Genomic DNA, 25639 nt, shown 5'->3' on the forward strand with positions numbered 1-25639 from the left:
TGACGAGCTGTCATCACGCTAAACCCATCATCTCAGCCCTTCATCATGTTTTTTTTTAGAGGCTTGTGAAGAACTCATGGAGCTTAATTCATACTCCAGGCTGAGGAGAATGATTAGCGTGTTCAGAGGATTTCCATTTTCATCCACACAGTCGTCCCCGCTGTCGATTGTCACAACAAACCTCAGGAGAACTTTCTTTGTTGAAGCAAAAAAAATACAAAAACTGATTTGTTTTTTAAATTAGGCTTTTTAGGCTCCATAAGAAATCAAATCTAACCTAAAACATTAAATATCTTTTGACAAAGAAGTCGTTGAAATATTTACTACAGATAATTAAAAACTGATATGATTGATGTTTGTGATTGATGATCGGTTTGCCCACCAAGCTGAATTCCTTAAAGGCTTTATATGCGACTTTTTGATCCAGCAGATGTCGCCCTTGAGCACCAGCATGAAACCAAAACAACTTGCACTGCATTGTTGTGTTAGCATGCTAATGATCTAGAAACACAGTTAAGCAGTGAATACAGTATGTTATTCTTCTTTTCTCTAGTCCCTCAATTAAACAACTTTTATACACGAGGGGAGGAGTCAGCCGGCCGTCCAGGCGATGTAAACAAACTGAAGATAGGACTCTGAAAACTCTGAAAACATCACAGACAGTGGGACTCGGGTGTTACACCCATTGTAGACAGTCATGACTCACAGAGTTATTTTCAGAGGATATACTTGATTTATATTATATTTAAGTGTGAACAATTGCATATAAAGCCTTTAATATTGTTGCTTTAAAGGTGCACTATGTACATTTGGTAGTTAAATTTGAAAGTTTGAGAAGTGAAACAATTCTATGCTTTATTTTCTGAAGTAAATACACAAACTGTATTTAAAGGAAAAAATGGGTCCCTGGAACACTGTTTGGAGCTAAAAAGCGACCAGGAGAGTTACTGCTGCAGGCCCACCACTATATCTTACCGCCTAGCGTTTTATCTTTAAACAGTGTTATAGAGACCAAATGTTCCTCTGAGGACAGTTTGTGTGCAGAGTTTTGAACATATACCACATACACTGTAAATTTCTCCAACTTTAATTTTTCTCTACCTAACTCCATAGTGTACCTTCAATGTCAAGATCTAGAATCTCCTAATCTCAAGATATCTCATTTCTGCCTCTGATTATAACTCCAGATGTTGAGTTTTTAGACAGCACAATGCCTGTTAAAGAAAACAGTCAGGCCTCGCCATTTCAGAACAGCAGCAGCTGCAACTCAACAGGTAGGTGAACGAAACGAGCAATGAAAACAAGTGATGTCTTTTTATAAATTATTACCGTAAAACAGCTTCTTTTTTTTTTCAAACTAAGTTGTTAAAATGAAAGACCCCCTTGATTTCTCAAGGTTAAAATAATTCACTGCAACCTCTACCTTTCTTCTATTTACACAAAAGGTATTTTCTCTCAAATTTCATTTACAAATGGCTGTAATGAGCACATCTCCTTTGCCAAGATGGTCCCTCCACCTGTAAGGTGTTGAGTATTACATGCAGATTTAAACAGCAGGATTATTTCACAGGTGTGCTATTGGCTGCTCGTAGTAGAAGGACACTCGAAGTCATGAACAGTTGCCATGTGTATTTGAGGAATTTTCTTTAAAAGCTTTTACCAGTTAGTTGAATGTTAATTTAGCCTCCTTACCACATGCAAACTTGGCAGCAGCATGTAAACTGATGTACACTTTGTTTTATATATGTATATATATATATATATATATATATCAGCTGTTCCCTATAGGGTTTCCTTTCAAATGTCTTTAAAACCTTTAAAAAGATAGAAAAAAACTCAATATTGAGTTAATCTATAAATTAGCAAATGTAAACAGCAGCAGCTAATAGGCTAACTCAGTTTAATGGTATGTCTGTCTTTAAAATGCTGTTTGATTACAAAGTGTATCTGCTGTTGCTTCAGCTAGTTTGCTATTAGCAGCTAAAAGGGGTGTGACCTTGATGTGACTAAAGCCGTTTTCACATATGCACTCCGGATAATATCTAGATATTTACAGGAGGACTTCTCCGGAGATTCTCCCGACCTGGCTGTTCACATATGCTCCTCACAGAGGGGGACTATCCCTGTCAGAGGGGAGGGGGGCGGGAGGTCTCCTGAGGTAAGACGTGACGTAAAAAAACTACGCGGAAGTAGCGGCCGTAGCAACAGAGTCCGCTGTTATAATGACAATTATATATCAATGCTATGTGTAGTCCAATGGAATGACAACATCCACAAAAGAGAGGAGAACAACATACTGACGAACAGAAAACATAATGCAGCCGTTTAATTACTTGCACGGAGATCGTAGTGGTCGCTTGCAAACACTTTATACACCGTGCAGCAGTCACAATATAAAAACGTCTCTCTCCCTCCTATTGGCTTGAGGTGAATTCTCCGGAGAATATCCTGCTGCGTTCTCACATCAGCTCACTCGGACCTGCTGCTGTAAAGATACTAGGTGTGGTAACTTCTACTCCTAAGAAGGACCAGTCGACAACTTTATGTCCAGATCTTCACTCTTTATATAGAATGGTAATAGTTTGTTTACAGAATGTGAACGAGACGGCAATGTGCTGCAATCAAGGGTAAATGAGAGACGTTCAAGTGCACACCAGAAAATAGGAAAACCCATACTCAAACGAAAACTAATAACCTAGTTATTTATCATACTCGCGTTACAACACTAGGGGGTCTGGCAGGAGAAACTCAGGGTGAAGTCAGAGCGAAAAATGTGGCTGTTTGCGTTCACATATATAGCTCCTCCGGGAAATATCAGGAGTTTTTCAGGAGATTTCTGCGAGTGTGAAAACAATAAACAGTCATGGGCTGTCAGAAATCACCCACTATAGTGCACTATACAGGACATTTGTGTTGTAGGCATTATGTTCAGTGGACTTTTATCTCACAAGGCAATGTAAAAAGTAGTGTACTGGTCATTAACTGAGTAATATAATCTACTGCAGTACCGCAATGCACAGAGCTGTAAGGTGGATATTCCTTTTGACTCGTCATCTGAGCTGAACTACAGTTTTTTTAAAGCAAAGTTGAGCCATTCAAAGGCGCTGTTTATTTCCATCAGGAAGATGCTGCAGTGGATTAAATATGGTGCATCAAAAGGGACAAAATGATGGGATATAAAATGAATGCATTCATTTCAGACCTTCACAGTTAAAGCTTACAGGTCCTTGTTTTAATATTAAATACTGGAACATAAAAGACATGAGTTGACAGCCGATTGTTTGAATAATTATTTGTTCAAACTGAATAAATGATTACTGGTTCTTGTGTATTCACCGATGCTATACCGTCTGCCAGTTTCATTAAAATGCATCCAAAAATTGTATGTGATCCTGGTGAGAAGCATTCAGCCCAAATAACAAGACTCGTATTATCATGTTTAACAGCAATAGTTACGATATTCTGTCAAAAGCTCACAGAAACAAAGGGAACACAAATAACCAATATGAACATCTAAATATAGTCAGAAATCAGTAGAGTGCAGGTTAAGGACAATATTAATGATAAAAACTGGTGTATTTGGACTGCTCTGATAGAGGCCTCTTACAGTGTAAATGTCATGATGACTCACCCTGGATTGTCCTTGTGAAAAGGACAAGTGGCCAGATCTCATCATTATAAATAACATTACACTGTGGTTTAAAATGAAGACACAATGATAGTACGCAGGGATGAAGAAATCTCAAGCACTATCAAAGGATAAAATCTCAAGAGACATGTTCACTCTTAGATAAGGAGCATCATAGGAATTCAATTCAATTCAATTCAATTCAAAAAACTTTTTTTACAGTGCAGGTAGACGAAACATTTTAACCTAAATATAAAGTGTCAATTTAAATACAACGTAAAGCTTAAACTTAACTAAAAAATACAAAATATAAAAGGAGTAGATATAAGTGGACAGTGATCGGACTAACAGATGTAAACAGATGTAACCATAACTATGTGCAGTAAACGAGAAATAAATATATATCTACAGAGCTATGTGCAAGTAGGCAAATATTAAATGATAAGTTATTAAGGTGCATGGTGAATAGTGGAACAACAGAACTAATATATACAATATAACTGTAAAGGTAAAAATGAGATAAATAAAGTGACCGTAGTGCAATGATGGATAAGAACAACAGGAATAAAGTGGTTGAATGCTGATATATTAATTGTTGTGTAAAGACAGCGGTTTGGATATCGAACATGTTAGGAACTTGACATATGACCAAATGTCACTCCAGATGTTCACTTTCCATCGTCTATATTTGGTGGTTAAGTGACGTCTTCAAGTATCGTTTATATTCAGAAGATAACACAGCCAGTAGGAGCTTCTGGGGCTTCCACTATAGCCATCATAAAGGACTTACAGACACCACTGATTGCCACCTGAGCTCTCCACATAGTCTTACTGTATTTTACCTCATAAAGCAATTTTGCAAAAACATTATTGGACAATAAAACCCAGACTGCAAACAGATCCAGTAGACTTCAGATACCAAAGTCCACACGTCACTAACAAGTGGGACAAAAAAATCAGCTTGTTATGCAAAGTTGAACGCAGCAGTGACTGAGGAGAAAAATGGTCACCTTGTATTTCAACTCATTAAATAACCAGTCGATATAGCAGCATGGTGGTGCAGTGGTCAGTGCTTTGCAGCAAGGAGGATCCTGGTTTGATTCCCCGTTTGAATAAACTCTTTGTGTAGAGTTTGCATTTTCTCCCCGTGCATCCGGGGAACTCCAGCTTCTTCCTACAGTCCACAGACACATTGTTAGGTAAATCGGTGACCCTCACGTGCCTGTAGGTGTGAATATATATGTGTGGCTGGTTGTCTTGTCTCATTCCAGAGTGTACCACAGCTCTCGCCCAATGACAGCTGAGATCAGCTCCAGTGGGGTACCCCCTCGACACTGCACAGGAAAAGCGGTATAGATGATCATCTTTAGAAAAGCTCAGCATCATATTTGTTAAAATCAGATTTTTATTTGCTATAACTACATTTCTCAAAAACATAGATAGGTACTCTGAAAACAAAAAACATTTGGGTTCAGAGAGCTCTCTGCCTTTGTTTCCTGAGGGGCAGAAGTGTGATTTGTAAAATAAAAGTCAAACAATGCACGATAACATTCATTACAATGTTCTTGAACAACTGAGTGAGTGTAACAAGACGACAGAAATGACGTTTTAAGATGGACAGAAAGCATTTAGTTTTATTCTACATTCTATATTTATATTTATATATTTCCTGTTTTTATATTGTGCTTGAGAGCTACTGTAATGGCCAAATTTCCTCCCCGGGATTGATAAAGTATTTCTCATTCTGATTCAGTCTTACATATTGGAACACGTGACACTTTGATCCAGGCCATATTTGATCCAGATAGGGGGAGGGGTTTTAGTTTAAAAGTCTGTGTTTGTAGAAGATGTTTAAGTCTAGACAGCCTTGAATAAATATGTTGTCTCGGTCCATGCTGTTGCAATCACTGCAGCAGCCACATCTGATTGTGCAGGTGGTTTTTTTTGGAGCAGGGAGTGAGGGTCTAGGGGGGCCGCTGCCCTTTTTGAAGAGAGGGCTGCAGGCTCCGAAAAGCAGGAACAAAAGGTTACAGAACCGAGCAGCTCTCCCTGTTTTTAGTGATAATGTGTGTCATGATCCACGCTGCTGCTCGGCATGCTGAAATAGATCCTGAGAGGTTGTTTGTTTTTAGGAAGCTGCTTTCTGTCATTTCTTATTAAAGTTTTAACGAGAAGCTTTTTGTCCCATCACGTCGGATTGTTGGAAGATGTCTTCTGCTAAATGTTAAATATTATATTCAGCATTAGGGAGCCTCTAACCTCTGAAATAATGGGAATCTCTAAGGTCAGGCTTTTTCAAATGTACAGCATCAGGAGGTCAGACTCTGATCTTTAGAGAACCGAAGCTTTAATTATCCAATAATTATACTGACTTTTCACACTGTGACTGCCCATGTTGATGTTTTCACGTCTCTCTTATTGTAAGAATTGAGTTTTAATAAGTGTCAGTCTTTGGCACAATCTTCAGTTGCAAACACTTTTAATCTGGTTCATAAGGGAAGGTTCTTTCACTTAGTTATTTGAAGACGTTGAGTGCACGTCCATGGCCATGTTAACATGAGAACGATTCCTTTGAAAACAGAATAGTTTTTGTTTTCAAAAACATTTTGATAATAGTCGTGAACACAGATCTGCAAAAACGACTAAATACTCTGTAGTACACATACCAGGCTAGTAGTTGGCGGTGAAACTTTCTATTGAAACAACAAGCCATGTACACACATTCATCCTTCTCCAGAATGGTGAGGAGACTTTTGTGTGGACGGACAATATTACTCCAAGTGACCCTAAACTACAGAGAGAGTACATGTCATGGTGTTAGTTTTTGGTACATTTGGTGTCACTTTGTGTTTGTTTCCCCTCCTTCTGTTTTCTGTTTTCTCTCTTGCAGTGTGTGTGCAGTGGAGGGCGTGGCTGGCTGAGCTGGAACGAGGAGCACCTGAATCTCATCAGGTCATCACTCAGACCTTAAGCCTTTTATTTTGCTACAAGCTACATTAAAACGTCTTAAAGACTGACTTTTGTTTCCGTGTTCTGCATTCTGGGGTCCAAACCCTAAAACTCAAACGTAACAGTACATTTCAAGACTCTCTGGGAGTGAGCAGAACAAACAGAACTCGAGAGTCTGCTGTTGTTGTTGTCCACCAACTCACACATGGCTCTGGACTAGAACAGTAATGCAAATGTGTGTAAAGCCCTGTTTTAACCCTTTGACTTCCACACTAAGAAATCCATTTGCAAAACATTATTTGTTGGTAAAATTGTGTTCCTGCCTCTTCATTAAGCACCATTTCAGGTTTTATTTTTCAGATTACCCAATCAGGAAGCAGATATACAGGTTGAGCAGCTTGTTGACTTGCTGTTTAGGGTTACTTTGGGCATGAATGGATTTCTGCAACAAAATGTTTAGTTTTTTCATACATAAACGTCACAGAGAGTAGAACTTGTTAAAATAACCTATCATTTATTTAACACATTGAATGAGTAGCAATGGTTAGAAAAGGTGAACAAAATAAGTATGAAAGTATGCAAAAGTTTGCACTTCATGTTTTCAGAACTTTTGGCTCCCAAAACACAAAGCTTAATAAAAAAAATATGTTCAAGATGATGCAGCTTTTATATCTGTAATGTTTGAAAAGTAAACCTTCAGACCACGTCTGGGTTGGGTCAAGCTTCCTCTAACCTGGGGGATTGTAGAATCCACTGTGTGCTCTAACACTGAAGTCAATGAAAACTCATTTGGGTGAATGTCTTGCTGTTCCCGAAGACAGTACAGTAACCGGCCAATACTTTAGTATGACGTCAAAATGTACTCATGCTTTTAGCAAGTATATTAAAAATCAAATGATGGACGGTCTGGATCGATTTAGAATCATATAATTAAATTGCGTTTCTGGCGGGAATATGTCTGCCCCCTCTCTAGTAAGTGTTAAAAAGGCTTTAGGCAGACCAACGTGATTTCAACCAAATATCAATGTTAAGATCGCAGGGAGCACTCTGTAAGGTTACCTGATTAAAAGTGAAATAAAAATGTGTTAATTGGATAAAAGGAGAGGTCAGCCTTAAGGTGGACTCATCAGGACTCTAACCCTGATTCTTTTTGTTGTTTGGTGTACATTTGAAGTGTTCAGACCTCCTGTCGTCTGCATCTCCGATCACTTCCTCTCTGTCCGCTTCCCGCCTATGCTCCACTTCAGCTCCTGATTGCAGACTTCAGCCTTTGATCAGTTACTGGGCGGACAAAGAAGGAAAACGTCAGGTGCGCAGAAATCACCTGCAGTGACACCGGAACATGAATAGTTTCCAAAATAAAAGCGTTTTTACCTCTTTGTCTCAGCCCCAGTAAGAGGACCAGGCATAAGGAAAACAAAGGCAGGTGGAGGATTTATGAACAACGGTTCGGGATCAAAGATGACTTGTTAAAATATTGTTTATACTTCAGTGTAAGTGCCATGTAAAGGAAAGGAAGACAGACAGAAAAGGGAGGGTTGATTTTTTTTTATTCTGAGGCCAAGGTAAAAAAAAATGTATTCATATTTTATTTTTAAGACTTATACATCTAGAAAGAAATATAATGAACAACTCCATGCCTATGTTTCTTCTTGATGCTCAAAGGAAGAAACAATACTTATTTAAAATCTACCTGCACTCATTTTTAATATCTGGACACACATTTCTGTAGAAGTGAAATTATTTTACTGTGTTTTGTGTTTTATTCAGATTTTTCGTTGTTAAAATTGGCAAATACTAAATGTTTTAAAAAAAATAACATTTCGTTTTTCCTCCAGGCTACTTAATTGCCTTGAATTTTATGTTCTATCATCTGAAACTTTGGAAAAAACAAATTGACAATTGAATTTTGACGAGTAAAATGTCTTACAAATGCAGATTTTAAGATCCATATGTGCATTGTCTTTTTTTTTCTTCAATCGTTGGAATGAGATGTTTATTGTGAAAATATAACCGGAAGTGGTACATAATCTTTACTATGGCACTATTGACAGTCACAAAAGGCAACAGTGCGCTCCTCTGCTCCCGCACATCCCGCTGCACGCGCTGATGACGGACCGGCTGACCGGAGAGAAGCGCGAGCTCTGACATTTATTCAAAATCAATAATTTCTATTCGTGCCTTTCCTGATCACAGAACTATCCGGGGAAAAATGGAAGGTTTTGGGAAAGTCCTATTCCATCACAGGTTGTCAGTCATGTCTGGCTCGTGCGTAAAGTGGAGCGCAGCGCGCGGGCGCGTAACTGGACATGTTGGCTGTCAGTGCGCGTGAGATGCTCTACGATGATCCTGGATTTTAATTAACGATGGGCGCGAATATCCCCGAGTCCAACTCCAGTGGTCACCTGACTCCCGCGGTGTCCGAGGCTGGGGCCGTGCTCCCGGGCTACCTGCTGGTGATCCTGTCGGTCCTCATGGTGACTCTGGTTGTCGTGGTGGTTGCTGGGAACGCGCTGGTCATCATGGCTTTCATTGTGGATAAAACGCTGAGGACTCAGAGTAACTACTTCTTCCTGAACCTGGCCATATCTGATTTTCTCGTGGGTGAGTTGGAGCTTCTTCTTCATTACCCCCCCCCCCCCCCCCCCCCCAATTCAAAGTCTTTTGTTCCCTCCTGTGACTGAAAACCCACTGAAGGTTTTTTTCTTTTTTTTTGTGTCCACGCCCCAAACACAGCAGAATATCCCTTTAATGTAATTGCAGTGAGTCAGTTGTGTTCATGAGAGGGTTTATTGTGACCTTAGCATCCTGCTGCTTCATTCATTCACATGATTGAACATCGCTCTCCTATTGTGCTGCTCTCATCAATCAAAACACACCTTCTCCAAAAGCTGAGTCCAGGTTGCTCCTAAGATCTCTTTGTGTTGGAAACATGCAGTTCTTTTCTGACTCATGCTTCAGAGAGGTGTGGATTTGATTTGATTTGGGGGGGTTGATAAGTGTGTGTGTGTTGCAGGTGCTTTCTGCATCCCAGTGTACATCCCGTACAACCTGACGGGCCGCTGGATGCTGGGTAAGGGTCTCTGCAAGGTGTGGCTGGTCATGGACTACCTGCTCTGCACCGCCTCAGTCTTCAACATTGTCCTCATCAGCTATGACCGCTTCCTGTCAGTCACCAGAGCAGTGAGTACACACACTGCAGAGCCTCACACACACACATCTCACACACTAAGGCTGTCAAAACTCTTTACATCTTGATACTTTTTCTGTCCCACATGTTTTAAAAATGATTCAATCTAAAATCATGGACAAGGAATAACAACATTCATCTTTTTGACAGTAAAAAAGGTTGACTTAAAGATTGAGAACTTGAAGAGAAAATATGCTTTTTTGAGAAATCTGATTTTTTTTACAGATATTTTCAGGTGCGCAATTATTTTGACCTTGATATAAGAAATAAAAGAGAGCTTGAGGATCCACTTCTGAGACTCTCTATAGGTGCCTCCCTTAGTGATTGAAAAGGGCGTTCCTTATCTCCCAACCACTAAAGGTTCTCATGAAAAATAAATGACACACAACAGAATATATGAAAGAGAAATGGGAGTAAGAGAGTCGTCTTTAAATATAAAGAGAAAGATGTTTAGAAGTGTGAAACTTTATAAAGAAACACATGTACTTTCAAGTGTGACGGGAATTGAGTTGGATTGGATTTTTTTGTCACATAGAAGCAGAAAGCACCTTTTACCATGAGGAGATACTTAATGTTGGAAACATTTTTAACATGGACCTGCCCCCTGACGTGATCACATTATCTCTAAGAAATGTAGACTTTCAGGATGAGGCACTGATTAATACATGTTTGGCATATTGATCTCTGCCTGTAAAAAAAACCCATTACTTGGTGCTGGTTTCTTCCTGAACCCCCCTTGATACAGATCGATATAGTTAATGATGCTTATGTTATGGGAAGGATCACTTTTTGTTTGCGTCTAAAAAAAATATGTTTTTTGTTCAATTCTGGACCAAGTGGGTTCAATAAGTCAGGCCTCTGCGGACACGTTTTGTGGAAATGACCATTTTAGCACCATGTGATGTTTTATCTTTGCAAATGTACCTTTCATTACTTTGAAGTCTTTTTCTGATTTTAATGAATCCTACGTATTATCATTGATGTGTTGTATTATCTGTTTCCTGCTGTCTTTGATCATTAAACCAAAAGATAACCAAAGAGTGGGTGCTGGGCGACTCCTATATTTATTCTTATTTTATCTAAACTGATATTTGACTTTTAAAGCTTTGTGTTGCTTTAACAAACATTCAGTTTAGATCTATAATGTCAGTCTGAGCACACAGCATCAACTGTCTGCTTCATTTGCTAAATAAAGATTTTCAATACCGACATCAGGTGCTGTCTGTACACTCTGTAAAGAATCTAAGGTTAAAGGGGATCCCCAATAATTTCACACATTTTTTGTAATATCTTCTGTTTTCTGACAAAATCCCTGAAAATGCAACAAAGTCTCACAACAGTTTTTTGTGAAGATTATCGATGTAATCTAGAGTCCAGCTGTACATTTTGAACTAATGTGCATCAATCAGATTCTGACCCTCAACACTAAAGCCTTTAAGAAGTCAGGTCACATAGAAACACACAGCCAAGCAGTCATCTGTTGTGGGGCTTAAAGGTTAGGATGGGTCAAAATCCACAGGATTTAAACAAGGAAAATGAGTCCAAGAGCCATGTGAGACCAGAAGTCAAAGTTTAATGACTTTAACTGATGGAGGTTAGAGCTCGACTTTACTCCCTCATTTTAAAGTTCACTTGATGGACTGATTATATACCAAAGCCAATATCTGTTTTTCCTGAAAAGATAAAAAAAAAGGGAGTCCTTGGCATTCAATACAGGGTAAGTTCTTGTGTTTCATTACCAAAAAAATCCAGGTGAACTCTTGCATATCACAAAGTTGCCAACGTATTTGTTTAATTTAGACAGTGCTCTCTCTTTGTAGTGTTAAAAATATGACTAAGAATCTTTTCTAAACTCTCCATCAATCAAAACAGATTGTATCGGTTAAGAAAATGTGGCCTCTAAAACATTCAAACATTTTGATAACCATATTCAAGTTATTTTGGTTAACTCAAAGTATTGGGTTAGGTTTTTAAAAAATCACAGTAAAGGCTATAAAATAATTCACCATTGTTCATTTCTGTTATCACATGGGGCACAAACAGCTTTGTCATTTTGCTCTTTGGATTTCCTAACGTCAGGCTGGCTACACATTTTAAAAACATGACAGACATAAGGGCAGTTTCATCTGGTCTCTGACATTATAATACCCCCTAACACACACACACTAGACGTTTGCATTTCACAGTTCAGATTCTCACAGTCTCACAGAAACTTTGCGTGATTAAATGTGACTTTAGAAGAAAAAAACAAACCTAGAGGATGATGAACGTCGTCAGCTGGCTCTGTCTTCATGAGACATTATCAAGTAACTCGTTGTTGTGCTGCTCTTCTTTTTCAATATTCTACTTGGCTCGGGGCACAGTTGTGTTTATGTTCACCGCCTCAGGGAAGCTCCGACTTGTTCCGGAGAAGTTAAATAGTTGTATTGACACCAAACACTTGAGGATTATTTGAACAAATCAAATATAAGGTGGGTGGGTTTGGTGGGGCTAAGATCGTCTGTTGTGTAGTCAGCCAAATGCGAAGCAGTTTCACTTTGCTTTTATTCAGTCTGACATCGTCTCTGTGCGATAATTAACCAACCAATCATCAGAAACTAAGAAATCCCCCTTGACTCAGTTATTCACAGGAAATATTAGATTACATGTTGACAGTATAAATAAGTACAATGGGCCTCATTCACAAACACGAATGACATTTCCTGATGAAAGGTCAAAGGTCGCTCAGGTGGGCACCGTCCACAGCAGAACAGATTCTTGTGTTGGTTTAAAGCAGACACTCACAGTTATGAAAAATTCAATGACTCTTGTGTTCCTTACGTTTCCTCACACTGTTCCTCCTCTACTCTGATCATCGGGGGCGCATTGCGACGAGGAGCCTCGTTTGAAATCAGAGCTGTCAATCATAATGTTACACCCCTTTTTTATAGCATCAGATAAATTATCACTTCTCAGAAAAATGAACACTTGGACATAAATCAGCATGATGAGAAATAACTATAATGACAGAAACCATGATTAAGAAAATATAGTTTGACCCATGTCCCATTTGTTAACATGGAGGAGGCGGGGCTTATGACCTATACTGCAGCCAGCCAACAGGATGTTTATTAGACTTTTTCATGGGGAGCCGAGATGTTGAGATGTCGTCCATCTTCTTATAGTCTGTGTGTTTCACACCCTGCAAGTGCACTGCCTTTTTGGTCCACTGTTTTTTTTTTTCATGTCGCTGCTGATTGGGTAAAGCTCTGACACACCCACCAATCGGAGAACACAAAGCCTTTTTTTTGTACTACGTTTTTGGGAACATATTGTCCAAGCTGGAGACCTGAGAAAAAAGATGCACACTGATTTACATTTTTTGTGCATTCTTGCCAACATAAAAGACTTTACGAAAATGAAAATGAAATACAAAAGAGCTGGGTGTCCTCTTTAAAAGAGCCGGACAGAAACAAGTGTATTTGTTGCCTTTGCATACTCCTATCAGTGTGATATAGTCTTCAGTGAGTTATTTTGAATCACTGTCTGTAAGGCCATGTATTACTCATCAGTTCAACCCCCTTTCCCCCTTAGATTAAACCGGGGTTAAATGATCTCCCAGACAACCTTCTCCTCTCCGTGTGATTGGCTGACATGTTTCAATGTGGATCAGTTTTATAGTGTTGCTGCATGTGTTGAATTGATTGTGCCAGAATTTTCAGACGCCACATGATACCATCTCTTTGCTTTTGGCTGGTAGCTTGATCTCAGAGGCTTTGCGGAAGATTAAATTCATTTATTTATACATTTTCATTCCGCAGAGGAGCAGGACTTGTCTAATTTAAAAGTGAAATGGGTGTGAGTCTTTTTGCTTTACCCACGACAACACTCGAGGCTGTGCCAAAATCAGTTATTAGCATCATGAAGAGGCTCGATTTGATTACTTATTGACTCAGAGGAGTGGAGCTTTTTTTCCACCGAAGTTGCTCTTTAGCTGCAGTCGCATTAGGAGCATTTTTGACTTCCTGCTGCTGCAGAAATAATCTGATGGTTTCAGGCAAAAGAAAAGATGAAAAATCACAAAAACAGTAAGCGTGTCAGTGTTTCCTTGATGGATGAATTTAGACTGAGAGGAACTGAAGTGAAAATGGAGCCAGAGAAAAAAGAATGAGCGCTGGGCGAGGATGAGGGAGGAAAAGGATCGGGAGAAAACCAGATGTCTCTTTCACACTCTTGTGTTGCATCACTGAATGTGGCTCTCATCCTGATATTACCCTGTCTCTCTCTCTCTCTCTCTCTCTCTCTCTCTTTGGCTTTGGTGGCACACAGAAATAAGGGCCTCATGAGTGGGTTTTATTAACAGCATCTCTGTGCTGCTCAGGCTGCACTATACAGACAGGCTTCATTAGAACAAAGAGCAGAAATGTTGGTACGTGAGCAGCTGCTGCAGTTTAAAATCTCAACGTTCTGTTCCCCGGTGCGGTCACTCTCGTGTGAGGCTGGAAGATTTTTTTACTTCAAGATTTTTTCAAGTGTTTTCACCAACTGTACCAACTGTGCAAGCTGTGACGAAAAAATGTCCCCCTGGGAGACAATAAAGTATTCAGAATCAGAAATAATGTTTTAATCCCAGGGGGAAATTCAGTCATTACAGTTTCTCATAAACACAATATAGCAGTAGGAAATATAGAAATGTATACAGAATATAAAATAAAATAGAAATAATAGTATAAGCAATAAGGTCCAAGTATAGTATCGGAAGAATAGAGAACAAACCATATGAAGTATTTTTGTAGGCCAACCCGGAAGTAGCATCGCCATGGGGTCTAACGAGAATTTGCATATGGGATGTTTTCATTGGATTTTGGATCATTGCAGAAAATAATCTCTGTGGTAAACACACGTTTCTGAAGCGTAGGCGTTTTGTTCAGCAGGATAATCTTCACAGATGAAAACCATTTTTATGATGTTTGAAGAGTTAATGCAGCCGACATAAGTAAAAAGCTAACGTTATGCTACAAGCTAACTACACCACGGTCGGATGATTGTGACATCACTAGCGTTATTCTTCAGACGATCTCCGATAAACTAATCCACGTAGCTTAATAAATAGTTTACTAACATAATATTCACCTTAACCTAAAGATTAAACCTACAGGAGACATCTCCGACTAGTGAGAGAGTTCCCGTCCTCTGTGTCCGGTGTGATGACGTTTAATGTCCCCGACAACCACTGTAGTCACATTTAGCCACTTGTTAGCAACCGCCTTTTTAAAGACGAGTAAAAACTTCAAAATTCAAGTGTGGGTATTACCTAACGTAGTTTATGTGGTCTAAGAAAACACCAACATCTCTTCAGCTTGTGTTAACCACAGACCTTATTTCAGGTGTCTAACCACAAACCCATTCATAATCCCCGTTGACTTTAAGATGATAGACCCCATGACGCTCAAATGCTAACTTACTTCTGGGTTTTAGGACTCATTCCTGTGGCGCTCTATATAATATATGCACAGGCACAGAGAATTGAATGTATGAAAAATATTTACAAATATGAATATATAAAGGTGCTGTGTTGAACAGTTTAGATATTGCACGATGGAAAAGGCTCAATGAAGACGTTGTTATCCTGATGTGTGTCAGTATTTCAGATGCGTCTGAACAACTTGTTGACCCGTTTGGGGACAAATGGATTACGATGGAGAGAATCATAAAGCATTAAATAATTAAAATAAATAATCGTGTTTAAGCACAGTATGGGACAACTTTGCTAGTGTGAGTGCGCCCTAAAATTGTTGCGCAAATTAAAAAGTAACCTGTGATCGACTTGTTTCTAAATTGCTTAAGTAAATAGTTGATAAATAAATAGTCTATGTCTCATTATCATAAAAATATAAGAAATTAAAATGACGGAGCATTATAGATTATGACGGAAATTTTACGACCCTGTCCGTCAAAATGACAGACAACAAGAAAGTCTAGCGCAACCTCTGATGTGGACTGACTCAACCCCTAGGCCATCATTGCCCAAAAACAGATTTTTACAGAAACATTGCTAACTTATTGAGACTGTGTGCAGGGGTTTGCCTGCAATCTGGCGCCTAGGACTTGTGCTTTTGTTGCCATGGTATCAAAACAGGTAGTTGGACTTGTTTGTGTCTTTTTGGCTTTATTAGATTGGACAGCTGAAGACAGACAGGAAACGTTGGGAGGGGGAAATGGTGGAAGACATCAGAGGCAGCAAAGGGCCAAGGTCAGGTTGGCACCCATGGTGGCTTTGACAAGGACTATAGCCTCCATGCATTGGGCGTGCGACGTAACCGCTAGAATCTCTGGAGCTCCTATTGTTTGACTTTTACTGGTTTGTCAGAGCTTATCATTCAGATTTCAACCCTACTCTCCTGTCCCTCTTTCAAAACAGGTTAAATACAGAGCACAGAGAAACATGACGCGCCAGGCTGTGTTCAAGATGGTGGCCGTCTGGGCGCTGGCCTTCCTTCTCTACGGCCCTGCCATCATCTTCTGGGAGGTAATCCGAGGCCACAGCGTCGTCCCCGCTCACGAGTGCTACGCCGAGTTTTATTTTACCTGGTACTTCCTGCTCTGCGCCTCTACCTTTGAGTTCTTCACGCCATTTGTGTCGGTGGCATTCTTCAACCTCAGCATTTACCTGAACATCCATCGCAGGAACAAAAACTTAGGAGCCGGCCTCGGGGACGAGTTAAAGGTGCAGAGGATCACTAAGAAGCACAAAGACGGAGCCGGCTGGTCCGTGTTTTTTGTGAAGACTCGGAAGGTTTCGTGCAGCGAGCCGGCCGCCATATCTCCAGTTATCGAGGACGAGGATGTGATATCTTACAGCGCGGACCCGACTAACAGTCAGGTTCTCATGCAGAGGGAGAAGTTGTCTCCCAACAGAAAGGACTCCAGACTGTTTGAGCACTCACCCTCCTGCACGGTGCCCGGACGCAGGGCGCAGGGATCTCGCCTCACACGGGACAAAAAGATCGCCAAATCTTTGGCCATCATTGTCTGTATTTTTGGGATTTGCTGGGCTCCTTACACTCTGCTGATGATTATCCGTGCCGCCTGCAGCGGTAAGTGTGTGCAAAACTACTGGTACGAGATGACATTCTGGCTCCTGTGGCTCAACTCGGCCATTAACCCTTTCCTGTACCCGCTGTGCCACAGCAGCTTCCGAAGGGCTTTCTCCAAAATACTGTGTCCTAAAAGACAATCAGTCCAGCCTCAAATGGAGCCTCAGTCCTGTTAGACCAACCATGATGCACTTCCACGCTTTATGAATGCAGTAACCGCTGTTAGTCAAACACTGTAAAAACCCATCTACTGTTCTTCCATTGATCAAAAAATCCAGTTTTCAAAAATAGGAGGAACGTTTGCTTTTAAGGGGAACTCCAGAATCTTTGAAACTGGGAGATGTTTTTCATATTTTGGGGTTTAAATGACTCATAGTTAAAAATGTTGTGGAATTTTTGCAGTAGTTTTTTTTTAACCTGCAGCAGAGAAACGGTCTGAAATTGCTGCAACATAATCCTTGTGGGGGCAAAAATCAAAGTAATTCTCCTGAATGTTGTTTTTGTCCCTGACAGACTCAGATTTGTATTGTAAGTGTCTGACGACAAGAAAGGATTCCTACAGAGATAGACCTTTTTGTTAAAGAGGAAGATGTCTTTGCTGACACCAGAAAAGCCCTTACATCATTGTGTGTCTTGACAAGAAAATTATACTCATCTTGAAGAACACAGAAGTATAAGGTCTAAGAGCCGGTCCTTACAGCCTTGAGCATTAGATGCCATGCAGCATCGGGTGTTCACTGTCCACACTGCATCCGTTAAAAATTGACTTCTCTGCTCAGTGTTTTTTCAGTTTCCATTTGCAAACAGTTTAGCATCTAGCGCATTTATTTTGAAGATGAAGAAACAGAAGTGTGGTCATTGTATTGACAGGCATTTAACATCGGTAAGCCGAAAAAAGTTTTTCCCCTGTAAAGGAAGTCAAACCACAACATTTATATATGAATATTATCCATGCATCGCTTTTCTAACTTTTAAAACAAGCTAACAAGCTCTGTTGAAGGAGGAAAGCGTCAAGTAAATTTTCGTTTCGGACAATCCCAGCATCTTGTTCCTTGTCTACTTGAGGGACAGGCAGGGATATAGAAACAGGGTATCAGGGTACAATTCAACAGGCTCTTATGACTTGGCTGAATCCAAAGGTCAGACAACAACTGGTCCATGGCCTGTTGCTGCCTGAACTGTGTGTCTCTGTTAAGTTTCAGTCTCTCAAACTCCAACACTTGTCGTGATGCATCGCTCATGAACTGTTAGGACACTCCAGGAACCAATGGAATCAAGCTGATTTTGTTGCTAACACCGTGTCCTAACAGCACGTGAGGCGAGCGAGCGTCAGAATCAAAATAAGCCTAACACCGTGTCCTAACAGCACGTGAGGCGAGCGAGCGTCAGAATCAAAATAAGCCTAACACCGTGTCCTAACAGCACGTGAGGCGAGCGAGCGTCAGAATCAAAATAAGCCCTACACCGTGTCCTAACAGCACGTGAGGCGAATGAGTGTCAGTATCAAAATAAGCCCAACAACACGCGACCGTCACATATCACGTTCTGTCGCGCAGCAACGGACGCTCGCTGTCCACATTGCATGCGTTAAATATTTATTTATATGCTCTGTAAATTTCAGTGTCCCCCCTTACAAAGAGAATAACATCTAGTGCTTTGGACTGAAGGTTGACAAACAGATGTTTGGTGCTTTGTATTAACGAGCAGCTGACTCAAATCACAACACAGAGGCTCGTCGGTAAACGGCTCGCGGTGAGCTGAAAAAAAGTTTATTTTCCGGTGTTGACACTAGTCAAAGCTCAACATTTTAATCACGGTTGTGCATTTTATCAAAGCACCATCATCTCTCCTTAGTAAGATGAGCTACCAAGCTCTGTTGAGTGAGAAAAGCGAGCTTCAGCGCCTTGTAGAGCCCCCTCCTTCCTCGTTGCCTGTCCGTTGACGCGAGCGTCAGAGAGGAATATAGAAACGGGGCGTCGGAGTAAAAACAGCGCGCTGCTAGTGGGCAGTTAGGACACTCAAATAGGAATAAATAGAATCAGGCTGATTTTGTCGCTGACACTCGCTTGCGTACTGTTAGGACAGGCTGTTACGGCTCTCTTTGGATTGCATACTATTCAGACACACTGTAATACTTCTTAATCTTTATTTACAGATTTGGATGTCGGTATCAAAAGCCTTCTGGTGTTCGTTTATCATCCGAGTTGGATTGTATGAATTAGATGATTTATCAATAACTGTTGGTTACATGGGAAGCCTTCACCATCTCTCCCAGAGGATACCTCCACTCACAGATCATTATGTTGTATCCTTCTTATTGTTACACCAATACAATGTTGGAATGGAACTGAGCATTGAAACACCAATGGTGCTACTTAATAACAAGAAAAGACTAACCAATCAAAGCAGAAGTAGGCCATCAACTCCTGTGTTCTCTGCAGAAAAAAGACAGTTTTTTGTTAAAGGTGTCTGTCAGCTTCAAAGAGAGTGATGTAACAGCTAATTCTGGTTTAACAAAAGATCTTATTCTTCAATAAAAAGGTCTCTCTCTGTAGAGATCCTTTCTTGTCAGACACTTGGAATAACAATCGGAACCTGTCAGTGACTAAAACAACTTTTAATTGTCAGCCTTTAATTAGAAGCATTTCCCACCAAGGATTGTGTTGCAGCAACTACATCTGTGTGTTAATCTACTGCAGCAACTTCAAAAAATGTTTTTAATTATAACATAATTAAAATAGAGCCCTTTGAATATACTGATATTAAGAGCTGGGCAAATGTCTGTTAATCGTTAATCTTCTGCGTTCATTTTTTCAAAGTAATTTGAGGTTAATTTGATGAACGATTAACAAATCCTTTAACTTTAACTCTTACATGGTAAGATAGATCGAGGACAACCTGAGGGAGAGCATAGCGCCTCCTGTACTTTGGAGAGCTTCTTCAATAAAGAGCCCCAATGCTCATCTCTGCCCCGGGCGCTTTTATTGTGCAATGCTGTCTGACCTACATTAAGGTACATGAAAAAGGTTTCTATTATTTGTAGATTTTCTACACAGAAACATGTGTACTTTACAGTTTTCTAAGTCAGAATGGCCTCTATAGAACTTTAATCTATTGACATTGTAAAAAGATTCTGTTTTTTTTTCTTTTCCAAAAACACCGGTGTTATGGTTTAAAAAGTGACCATGGTTGTCATAGTTAGATGCAGAACATGGAAAGTGTTCTTACAAATGTTGATTTGTTACTTAGTTTTATATTGTAATGTCAAAAATATCAATCATGTATGTCTTTAACTACAACCATGGACGCAATCGGCTGAAAGCCACTAGTTAACACAAGCGCTCTTTAAAGCATAACACCGGTTAACGTTAGTGTTAACTTCAGTGGATTATTAACAGAATGATTCGGCTGTGGCCGCACTGTAAAGTGAGTTGAGTGAGTTATATTTGACAGCAATACGACAGTTCAATATGAGAACGTGAGGGGAAAAAAAACTGTCCCTAAACTTTTCTTATAATCACAATGATTAAACTTTAATGACCGGGTGGAGAGAGGAGGCTCATAGCACTTTTAAACACAGATATAATTGCACCTTGATGAAAGCAGAAATCAGACCACGTCTTTATATGAGAATGTGTTACCACCTCCTCTGAAAGTAGGACAGGAGAATGTGACGCGGTTTCCTGCTTTCTAACCACTCGTTTCTTTATCTGCTGAAGTCGGGGAAATGGTGACTTGTGCAGCCGGAAAGCTTTGATGACCATAATTTAGTCAGAGATATTACACAAGAACGGCAGCACGCCCATTTGTCAAATTACAATCTGTCTGTAAGAAAGCACAGTAGAGAGAAACAACATTTTTTTTTCCACAGAACACCTTTCCACTCTTAAATGGAAATGAAGGATTCTAGGGTCTTTTATGGTTTCATAATGTTTGTGCCTGCACATAAAAAACCTTTTCACTTCACAGTTTAAGATCCATGGCTAAAGAAGAAGAGAGCCTTTTTCAAACGTCTTCAAAAACATCCTCCATGCCTCTCATCATGCAGCAATAGGACGATGAAAAGAAGAATAACCGGTGTTTGTGAAGCGACCACTTAGTGAACTATAATCACAGTGATGTTTTATTTCATTCAAACTGAAAAGTGGGCAAAGGGCAACACTGAATCTGCACTTAAACTTAAAAAAGATGTCTTTGTTGATGATGAATACATGTAAGGCACTATGATGTGGGAGCAGTATTAAAGGTTTTGTATAAAAAAAATCTCTGTGTCCAGCTACATGCTTGTGTTCTTTTGAAGCAGTTTTTGTTTAAAGAACTGGCTGGTTCATACTCAGAGCTGGACGCACGTTATTGATAACTGTCGCCTTTAATGATTTTATTTATTTTTAAGATGCTCGTTTGAAAAAAAACTTTAACTTGCGGTAAATTAAATTACGTTAACATCCACACCACATGCGCGAGAACATAGCTCTGCCTGTACTTCAGAGAACTTTTTGAACAACGAGCCGTGTGGCGTCTCCAGAAATACAAAGATTTCCCATCTCGGGAAAATGAGGGCGGGATGCACGACCATTCAAAAATACTACCAGGTTTCTAATGATACAAAGATTAATGGAAATGGGTGAAGTATCCCTTTAAAGGCAGCTGTAAACAGGTGTGCCTACAATTCACCAGGATAGTTTTTCAATAAATTTCCCAAATTTCATTTAGGAAAACCTTTCTATAGCCTTGCATTACTCTGATCACAGTATGTAGCCTAAACTTGACTTTAAAGATCACCCAGTTAGCACGTCTTTTCTACCAAACAACATCGTACTCCTGAATGTGTCACTCATAGTTTAACAGCCTCTGAGCATCTGTGTCTTTTAAATCATGAATCCCAAGAGGCCGAGTGATGCCGCTGTTTGCTGGAGGTCCTAAATCCCTGAGGATGCTTTCCTGAATTTATTTCTGAAATCCATAACAAAGGTCAGAGCCCTGCAGATGCGTCACGCCTTACAGCCTTGTTATCAGATAATAAAATCTCGACAGCTTTCTTCAAAACTGGAAGTCCTCATGTTCAGAGCTATGTTCAATCTTGAGTGTACACAGGGCCATACAGGACACCCTTTTGAGTTTTGGATTAGCTCAGAAACCTTTAACACACAGCATAACAACATTCCTCTCCACCCACTCTATAAAGCAGCTCATCTCCCATTTATCTTATCTCAGAGAAGCAGCAATTACAAACCTTTCACCTGTCATAAAATACTTCAAGGTAGTAGTTTACCATTTTAGGGGAAATGATCGCTGCAGTCTACGTTTGTCTGACCAAAACAAGCAGATACTTGCCTGCACAGTGAGGAACTCACTGATGCATCAACAAACTGCAGTTTCCTTGAGCGTCCAGTTGAGACTGTCTCCAAAAGTGAGTAAACAGAGCCCCATGTTAACATGTACACATCACTCCGAAACAAACTCACACAGTCTTCCCTCAATGGTACACCCTTTAAAAAGTATTGTCTTAGTTGTGTTTTGCTGATCTAGCTGGAAATGTTGGCTACACTGCTGGACACTGCCTCCACCATTTCCGGGGGTGTTGCAAGCATTTGGTCCTTATCTGTAAGCTTTCAGAGTACGAACAGATGGCTCAGTCCGTATCTGTTTGTGAATCAGATGTGGAGTATTAATGAGCCAGTGGGGATACTAGAGTCTGGAAGGAGGGTTCCCAAGGCTAAAATGTACTGGGGACCCCTCAAACCTGTGTTCATCACCGTCGTGTCTGCCAGTGTCCCAATGCTTACTCCTCTCCCTCTTTCTTTTTTCACTCTCGGACAGATACAGATTCATTGTCAAACATTGGTTTTCACAGCAATATTGCATGCCAGGCTTAGCAGAGAAACAAGAGAGAACGCTGTCAGATGGGGCTCTCTTAGGGAGGTTTCCTACTGTCATTGCAAAATGTGCACATTTTGAGTCACTGCTCTGGTTTAAAGTTCGTCAGCACTCAGGGGGGCCCCTCCTCGAGGTTAATTTACTTCTTTTTTTGACATCTTGTTCTATTTTTTTTTTTACAGTACCTCATTCTTAAAGGGATACTTCACCCGTTGAAACATGAATCTGTATTGACATTGGGTCATATATGTAGAAATGTGAAATACATTTTGAAGTTGGTGCCTTCTTGGCTGAGAAAAGGCAGAAAGTGTCTTTTTGGCTCATGTGGATGAAAGACACCAAATCCCAGAATGCACAGCACTGCAGGCCACTCCCACTAAGGTCCTCTAGTTCAGAATCAGAAATACTTTATTTTTCCCAGAGGGAAATTCGATCGTTACAGTTTCTCCAGTAATATACAGTATAGCAGTAGAAATATAGTGAAAACATTTACAGACATATTTACTTCAACACATAAGACCATTTCCTCAACTGATTCAGAGATTTCTTCCTGAAGGAATCGCGGCGGCCAGCGGAAAACGGCGGCCAGCGGCAGCCCCGGCGGCCAGCAGCCTCAGCAGCCAAGACACAAGACCGAGCTGTCGTCAGCAGCCATCTCGCTATTTATATTTTTTCGCCATTATCAGCTTTCTCCATAGAGCCTGTTAGCATAGCTTCCAAGTAATATGGCGGACGTTAAGTTTTGATTCTGGGAGTGAGTAATGATACAAAGATTAATGCAAAGCTTTAACTCCTTACTCAAAGTTTGAGTCGAAGTAGAAGATTCAATAATATCGCTGTGTGGAGGTAAAAAATTTAATTGAGCACAGAGGGAACACAGAGCTCTCAGCTCAAGCGGCCATCTTGCTTCCTCTGCCACCCCCCCCCCCCCCCCAAGCCCACTGCTGAAGTCAAAATATTGTTGAGTACAGATAGAAGGCTCCGTCTGCATTTGTATGTGTATCGGATGGTCAGATGGAGAGCATAAATGAGCCTATAGAGCAACCAGTGGCTGATTTGAGGGGCCCTGGGCAAAAAAAAATTAGGGGCCCCTCCAACCAGTGTTCATCATCATCACCAAAGCAGGCAACCAGAGCACTATGTGGACATGAGAGAGATTCAAAGTTATAATGCTGACATTTGAAACAACATTTTTAAAGTTGAAAAGTGAATATTGTTGCTTTAATGTGCAATATGTGAGTATTTGTAGTTCACATGTGCTTCTCTGTTTACAGAGTGGATTGTTCTTTGTTTCTATTGTTTTTATTTATTTATTCTGCCCAATGAGTGCAGCACTTAGAGTCCAAGACAAATTTAACTCAGGGCACAAAAAAAGTCTACAGCATCACATGGTTTTATATCACATTGCATTGTACTGCATCATATGGCATGGCCGCCCTCTCATCCAAATATGGTCACTTCTGGCTCCTGAAAATGTAGATACTGAGCTTGAGTCTTCAAAAAGGCAAAAAGTGAAAGGTTTACTTCCAAACTGATTATTATAGTTACAGTTCATGGTCTCTTCGAACCATACTGAATATTACTTCAGCAAGTAATATAATAATAATAATAATAATAAAGTTTATTTATCACTTATCAAAACCAATGTCACAAAGTGCTTTACAGAAAAAATAAAAATCCCAACAGTCAAATACACAACAATAAAATCCTATTAAAAAAGCATGAAAAATAAAACAACAGTGCAGCAATCATCCAATGAACAGAGAAAAGAGAAACAACCGAGACAAAGACTGGCTAAAGCTAACAGTAAAACAAATAAAACAACATGGATGAAACAAGGATTATAAGAAGTAAATGATTTATGTAAGGGACAAAGTAAAGCATTGTCCCTTTATATAAAGAATAAAAGTGGAAAAAAGGAATAGATGCAGATGATCCAGTTTTCAAAAGCATTTGGAGATTTTGCAACATCTGTTGAACATCTGCAACCCTCAGATTCTTATTCTCTACTGATGCCTCTGAACACACCACATTAAGAGACTTGTAGAAAGTCTCCAGATAAAACTGTTTTACTTGTTGTCTGTTCTCAAGTACAAGAAAACCTTTCTCTGCCTCAGCTTTGTCCTGACCTCTGACCTCTGAGTAATAATAGTGGTTTTAAATGGCACAGCAGCCGTGGGTGTGAAAATACATTTTCACGACTGTAAAAACGCAGCTGACAGGTGAAAACGCTCTCCCTAAACAGATCCAAAAAAAAGTGAAACCAATGAGACCCGACTGTCACACACTTCTCCTGATCCATTTGTCAGAGCAGAAATAGACTCAGAGTCGAGGAGCACAAATGGCTGCTTCCCGCCCTCCACTGTGAAACCAACAGCAAAGTCAATTTGGAGGCATTTATTCAAAGGTCAGACGAGGATGTGATGAATAGACAGCGGCACAGGTGACCTGTGCTGAGACGCAGGTGGACTTGTAAATAGAAAACAAATTGCTCAGCGGAGTATTGGCGTTGTTTCTGAGCGCTGTGGGAGACCGAAGGACCAATACTCAGCCTTTCAGAAAGAAAACTGGAAGTGGTTCAAATGCTTCACGTCGGGATTGCTCTCAAACACAAATATGTTGGCAGTGATCTAATTGTTATTGAAGCAAATATGAGGTGAACGGAAAGCAAATGAGCTCCTGGAGGAGAGCAGAATGAATACACACACCTCTGGCTCTTCATGAGCAGCTGATGGAGAGAAACACACGCACAGCGAGCATGAGTGTAGCTGCAGCTTTTAAAAAACATTCTGTGATGATGATACAATGAACACAAAAAAAAAATGAAATAGTGTCCTCCTTTAGTTGCGGTTCAGATCGTGATCATGGAAAACCATCCTGTTGAATCCAAAAAGTTCCAATGGAAGTGTCTCAAAACTC

General features: G+C 40.1%; 1 protein-coding gene across 1 annotated transcript; it reads left to right on the forward strand.

Annotated features, from left to right (window-relative positions):
* Nucleotides 1–8631: 8631 nt before the first annotated feature.
* On the forward strand, nucleotides 8632–21106 carry LOC132972032 (histamine H3 receptor). Its single transcript, XM_061034901.1, has 4 exons — nucleotides 8632–9181; nucleotides 9594–9760; nucleotides 16168–17064; nucleotides 20813–21106. Exons 1-3 carry the CDS (start codon nucleotides 8944–8946, stop codon nucleotides 17017–17019), a joined length of 1257 nt encoding a protein of 418 aa, XP_060890884.1. The 5' UTR covers nucleotides 8632–8943; the 3' UTR covers nucleotides 17020–17064; nucleotides 20813–21106.
* Nucleotides 21107–25639: the final 4533 nt, after the last annotated feature.

This window comes from Labrus mixtus, chromosome 3 (assembly GCF_963584025.1).
Source record: "Labrus mixtus chromosome 3, fLabMix1.1, whole genome shotgun sequence".
Taxonomy (NCBI): Eukaryota; Metazoa; Chordata; class Actinopteri; order Labriformes; family Labridae; genus Labrus; species Labrus mixtus.

Bases quoted from the DNA above. Each gene is read 5' to 3' on its own strand.
- LOC132972032 (XM_061034901.1), top strand. From the start codon at position 8,944: ATGGGCGCGAATATCCCCGAGTCCAACTCCAGTGGTCACCTGACTCCC. The intron at 9,182-9,593 runs GTGAGTTGGAGC...TGTGTGTTGCAG, and splicing joins CATATCTGATTTTCTCGTGG to GTGCTTTCTGCATCCCAGTG. The intron at 9,761-16,167 runs GTGAGTACACAC...CTTTCAAAACAG, and splicing joins TCCTGTCAGTCACCAGAGCA to GTTAAATACAGAGCACAGAG.